Source organism: Empidonax traillii, unplaced genomic scaffold (assembly GCF_003031625.1).
Source record: "Empidonax traillii isolate 1590-97213 ecotype Southwest subspecies unplaced genomic scaffold, ASM303162v1 scaffold338:size1951571, whole genome shotgun sequence".
NCBI classification, from domain to species: domain Eukaryota; kingdom Metazoa; phylum Chordata; class Aves; order Passeriformes; family Tyrannidae; genus Empidonax; species Empidonax traillii.
In genome coordinates this window covers 591,208-597,357 of record NW_020955531.1, presented here as the reverse complement: position 1 = coordinate 597,357, position 6,150 = coordinate 591,208, and the positions used below count along the sequence as shown (strand labels likewise).

The 6,150-nt window shown below is 46.8% G+C and overlaps 1 protein-coding gene across 1 annotated transcript; it reads left to right on the top strand.

Annotated features, from left to right (window-relative positions):
* Positions 1-2,456: 2,456 nt before the first annotated feature.
* Positions 2,457-5,076, top strand: LOC114061510 (D-dopachrome decarboxylase). The gene is made up of 3 exons (XM_027892048.1): positions 2,457-2,617; positions 2,712-2,887; positions 3,693-5,076. Exons 1-3 carry the CDS (start codon positions 2,510-2,512, stop codon positions 3,763-3,765), a joined length of 357 nt encoding a protein of 118 aa, XP_027747849.1. The 5' UTR covers positions 2,457-2,509; the 3' UTR covers positions 3,766-5,076.
* Positions 5,077-6,150: the final 1,074 nt, after the last annotated feature.

Genomic DNA, 6,150 nt, shown 5'->3' with positions numbered 1-6,150 from the left:
CTTCTGTTTTGGATGGAAGTTCACCAAGTGACCCTGTACAGCTGAAGTAATAAGAGAGACTTTGTGGCATTGAGCAATATATGCCTCACAATGAAAGGGCAGAGAGTTGTTTTGCAGCTTTTGGGCTCTTTTCCTTGGCTGTTTGTTTCTGGTTAGTTGTAGCTCAAAAACAAAATCCTTTTGTACTGCAGCACAATTTATGAGGTAAAACTGAGTGAATCCAACTATTTCTAGTTTCTTCAGTTGAAAATAACAAATTGTAAAAGATGCAGAAATGGGTGCAATATACAGCTGTGTATTTCCCTTCATAAGTAGTTATTGCCCTTGAACCTTACCCTGAAATCCTTGCCCAAGAACTCTTCCTGTAAAGACTAAGACAAAATGAGTAATTAATTCAGGAATTGCTTCTCTGTTTGTTTTTGGTTTTTTTTCCCCCAGTAGTACCATGTCTTGGCTGGTGTCACTTTTTCTGGCAAATTCTATAAAACCTGATGTGTTTTCATGATGTCTTTCATTAAGGTTTCAGTTCTAGATACTGTCTAATCTAGAGCCCAGAGAGATCTTTAAATTCCCTGTCTGGAAAGGGAACTCATTTATATACTTCAGCTTGCATTAGCAGGAAATTTTGTTTTGTAATTAAGTTCTCCATGAAGTCAAGAGATCTGACTGAAGACCCCCTCTGGAGGGAGATCTATTTCCCTACTGGAAATAGGCACATGTTTATTCCCACCCTTCCCTTCTTCCCAAACATGAGATGAATAATATGTTTTTATTGATGTTTTATTCACATAATATTGCCCACGACTGACTTAAATTTTAAATGGGAAGTGGATGATATTTTTTTTATAATATTGAGAGTGGAATCATGAAGTGGATGATGAGACTGCAAATGTCTACAGGAGAGAAAAATCTCATCATTTTCAAAAGGCTGAGGGTGTTTGAGACTATGTGATGTCCTGCCTTGGTTGTTTGTCCCCCTACAAGCATTTTAACTGTCTAATCTGAGACAGAAACAATAAAACAAATGTCTTTAGTTTAATGAAATCTCTGTGAGGCCATGAACAATCTGCCATTCACACGGTGAACCATCAAGAGCAAAGGACAATGCGTATCTTTAAAGATGTTTGTTACAGTCCCCTGTCCAGTTGTAATTAGTGACATCTGATATGTGAATCTTCTTTCCCTTTAGAGGCCTTCTGATATACTGGTTTCTTGTCATGGGGAGGTTTTTTAGCCATGAAATTGGAAGAGATTTTTGGTATTTGAAGGAACGTGAGAAAAATAGAAAAATGGATCCTAAAAGGCATCTTCCCTGGAGTCGCTGACTCAGCAAACAGGCAGGGTGGGGTTGCACCCAGGATTTGCAAGGTGGCTGAGTACCCCCACTGCCTTTGTTTGGTGACAAATTCAGGACTATCTATTTACAAGATTATACATTTCTATAAATTTGCCCTGTAATCTAACTTTTTTGGGGTTATTTCTTCTGCTGATTTCCTGGATTTAAAGGGAACATTTGTATTATTGCTTATTGCTGCAAGCAGCCACCTCCTGCCAGCCTGCAGAACCCCCTGCCCTCTCCCTTTGGGTCTCTCGCTTCACAATCTCTCTCCTAGAAATGTTTTCCCAGACTTATTCCTGGCTGGTTTATACACATGGCTCCTTGTGCCACTATTGTCTTCATTAGCAGCAGTGAAGGCCAAGCAATTCCCTCAGCAAAAAGAAAATGAGCAGTTCCATCAGTTTTCATTAGCATGGTCTAGGACTGTAGAAACTCAAGAAGTCACGTTACACGGGGCCAATTTTCACAACAGTTCTGTGCCTTAAACAAGACAACCTTTCAGTCAAGCTAGTTCATAACCCTTTGCTGTAAATGAGCACATGGAACCTCACTGGACAGTAGCTCAGCTTCTGAGAAACCTCTGACCTCTAGTTAAGACACCTCTGATCTGTAGATTAGGCTGTCCCAGTGAGCCAGCCTGCCGGGGTCACTTTTATCAACTCGGGAGCTCAAAGTCCTGATTGCTCAAAGTCCTGGTAATTAATACGAAGTGGATAAAGGAGTAAAGCTCTCTGCTTGCCTTTTAATTTCTAGTAGTTGTTCCGAGATATCACTGCGCTTCCATTCTAAACCTTCCCTGCACAGACAGGCGCAGAGGTGCCTATTGCAGCGACCTGAAAAGTCACAGAAGGACTGTCACAAAACTCATTTTACCCAGCGAGATGTGTGAGGCGTCACAGCCCCTAATGCATATCCCAGCACGGCACATGGTAAACCCCAAAGGCCCGGCAGCCAGCTGGTGCAGCTGCGGTGGAGCAGAGAAAGCCCCGAGCCCTGCCTGGCGCTGGCACAGGGCGAGGGGCAGTGCCAGGGCGGGTCGTGCCCCGCGGTGCTGCGGCGGTCCCGGGGCTGAGCCCGCCCCCGCCGGGGCACCGTTCCCAGGGGCGGGGCAGGGACCGGGCCGGGCCGGGCCGGGCGGGGGCACTTTGGGGCCGCGGTGGGAGCAGCGCGATGCCGTTCGTGGAGCTGGAGACCAACCTGCCGGCCGAGCGGCTGCCCTCGGGGCTGGCACAGACCCTGTGCGCCGCCACCGCCGACATCCTGGGTAAACCGGCCGAGGTGAGCGCGGGGCCGGGGTGGCGGGGCCAGGAGCGGCGGGGCCGGGAGCGGCGGGGCCAGGAGTGGCGGGGCCTAACGGTGGCTGTGCCGGCAGCGGGTGAACGTGACGGTGCGGAGCGGGCTGCCCATGGTGGTGTCGGGCTCGGCCGAGCCCTGCGCGCAGCTGATCGTCTCCACCATCGGCGTGGTGGGCACGGCGGAGCAGAACCAGCGACACAGCGCCCGCTTCTTCGACTTCCTGACGGCGCAGCTGGGCCTCGGCACCGAGCGGTGAGAGCGGCCCGGCCGGGCGGGAGGGCAAGGACACCGGGATAACCCCTGAGGCAGGGGGAGGGAGATCGTCCCTTCTGTCAGCTCCACAGATCTGTGTGGTCCGTGGATATATGGAGCACGGCAAACCAAAGTACAGGGAGATGTTAAAGGGTAGTGAGAACGGAGCAGTTCCCATGTCCTTCAGGACGTTAAGGTGTAATAGAGACCCAAGACCAGATCGCAAACCTTAACTGCTCTTGGATGCTGAACCCCAGATATGTGGTTTGGGGCCAGATAAAACTGTGTACTAGTTTGCACTTGTTGAACAGTCTGGGCTCTAGCTGTTCTTTGAAGATCAGTAGTTCAGTTGGTGAAATTGGTGCAAAACCCCACAAGAGCTAGTAGAGCTTCACAGTGGCATCACCATGCCAAATGTGGGAACAGGGCTGTTCCTGAAGGTCAGCCATGTCCCTCTGTGCCCCTCTCCCCAAAGGAGAGTGATAATAGTATTTTCCAGCCTCTTGGATGCTGCTGGGGTAAACCCGTGCCACGGGTTTGCTTGGGCCCTTCTGAATGGACAAGTATCTCATAGGCAGTGTTGAAATTCAGTTGGCTTTTATTTGTGTGGGGGAAGTCTGGCACCTACTTGTACCCTGCCCGTACACAGCTTATGTTTGCCTCTGTTAAATTAATATCATGAAGTGTAAGACATGAGACCTTAGTGCAGATTTTCTACCATGTTGCAAACTGGGCAAGGGTAATATTTAATTGTAAAATAATGTTTCCTGTCCACTGTTCACATTTATGCTTTTATACCCAAAAGGATTGTCATCCGCTTTTACCCAGTGGAGCCCTGGCAAATTGGCAAGAACAGGACAGTCATGACGTTCCTGTGATCCCCTGAGCAGCCGGTTGGAACAAAGCAATGGTGAAGACAACCCAGAGATGACCAGCTCCATCTATCTACCTGTTTCCTCTTATGATCAAATCTGTTTAGCTCTACACCTTCACCTGAATGATTCACTTTTGTCTTTGCATCCCGTGCACACAAAGCTGAAGAGTGGGGCAATCACCTGTACTGATTTTACTGAGATAGTTCAAGGTCGGTGTCTCCAGCCTGTCACGTAGCACGAAGGCTCTCATGGTGCCTAAGCCCAGCTGAGCCCTTGCACTCTGGTGATGGCCGTGCATATGTCTAGACAAAGCTGTCTTGTAGAAGTAAAAGTTTAATCCCAGAATAGTTGGCCTTATTGAGGACCAGAGTGGTTCTGAGGTTTATCCAGATTTTCTCATACTTTGCAAGGCAGAAAAATCCTTCTTTCTCTGTGGCAGCAAAAGGGTCCCAGGCTGGAAAAGATGACCTAGAAGTCAAATTTTTCTCTTTTTCAGGCTTTCCTGAAAGCCCTCTCAGGAAAGAGAGGTGATTATTAGGAGAGAAGTTTAGACATTGAAGTCTCATGTCAGACCTTAGGTTCTGTGCTCTGTCACTGCCACATCCAGTGACTGCTCCTACAAATTGTTATTTGTCCACAAGATTCTCAGGGCTGAATGTCTGTGTGCTGATGGCAATGTCTAGAGGAGGGAGCCATTTCTGAAGACCTGCATTGTGCCACAGGAAAATATTTTAAAAGTTCTGCTCCGACCAGTTTTATTTCTGTTATTTACTCAGTTCAAAGTACTTTTCCTCATCCTGCTGTGATGGATCACAGCATCTCACTGTGATCTGTGGCTGATGTTCCCAGCAGAGAAGTATTTTGGGCTTTTAGGACCCATATGCTCCCTCACTTTATAACTGGAATTCACATGTTATTTTATTAAAACAAAAGCAGGGTACTTTTTATGTGTAGTGTTATCTCTGCCTTCCACTGATAGTGAAAACATTTTTCAGTTTCCTTTGCACTTTGTGACTTGGTCAGGTTGAGGTCAGGGAGCTCAGCAGAGCTGAGAGCACGTCCTTGAGACTTGGGGGTCCACAGGAATGCAAGGCAGAAGGGGCCTTTGTCGTTCTGATGGGAGTTTTGTTTATAACTTCAGGTCTCAAGACGGTTGAAAATATTCCTTCTAATTACAATTTGAAGTTGGTTATTCCCTATGCAGCAGAAATAACTTCTATGTTTGCCAAATCTGTCAGGAATATAATACCAAACACAAATTTGTGTATCAGGCTGGAGGTCTACACCTTATCTGGTTAATAAACTGTAGCAAAGGTACTCTTGATAAGTGTCAGTTTATTGGTTTACAGCACTGGGGGTTTGTAGGTTCTTAGAGCCTGGAGACAGACATCGTGGCTGCCCAGGTCTCTCCACTTTCACAGGAGGTCTCTTCAACCAAAGGTTTTTGAAACTCAGGTAATGAACAGGTAGGTGAACTGAGTCTGAGACACAGTGTAGCTCAGGAGTACTGTGGTGCAGGGAAAGGGGTGGACAGCCCTGGCTTTGCAAAGGGCTTGACCAGCTAGAGCTGAATATGCTGAAATGCAGAAAATAACCTCACTTTAATTCTTACCTGCATTTCCTGGAGGTCCTACATCATGAAGGAACAAACACAAACTCTTGCCAAAGCCTTTGCTTCCTTCAGAGAAACCTTGCAATGCCATGTGTCCCAGCTCTCCTTTTTTGGGCCGTGTTGACCCTCATCCCCTCACCCTTGGCTGCTCCCCATGTGGGATCGTGCCTGGGAACAACTTCCCCAGCATTGCAGAGTTGAGCAGGAAGAGGTAAGGAAGGAGAGGGAAAGCTTAGAAAGGATTATGTTGTACAAAGATACCTGAATAAAATGGGTCCTCAGTGTGACTTTCCCACCCATTTTCATGCTGTGTCTGCATGCTGGCATTATCTGCCAAAACATCCTAAAGTAATGCAAAATCATGGAAAAAGTGCTGGGCAAAGACCATCTTGAGAATTTCATGGTCCATGGAGTTTATTTTATAAGAGCAGTTAAAATATTAATGGAAGCATTGGTCATTTGGTTATGAAGACCTTGGTCTGAGCCACTTGATACCTTTTGGGTGCTGAGGATTGTCAGCAGAATAAGATTCTGTGAGTTTGCAGCTGGGTGTTTTTCCTCCTAAGCTGCTGGTGCTGAATGTACATTTTATTTCATGTCGACCTGAAGAGATGGCCTGTTTTTCCTTCACTGAGCTAATGTTAGTTTTGACAGTATTGTAGGACTCAAGGATATCCTACAAAAAGCTGATGCCCTGTTTTGAACACTGAGTAACCATTTCCTAGCCTCAAACCTTTGAACTGTGGACAACCTTTTTGTGTGTTTACACTGGAGAG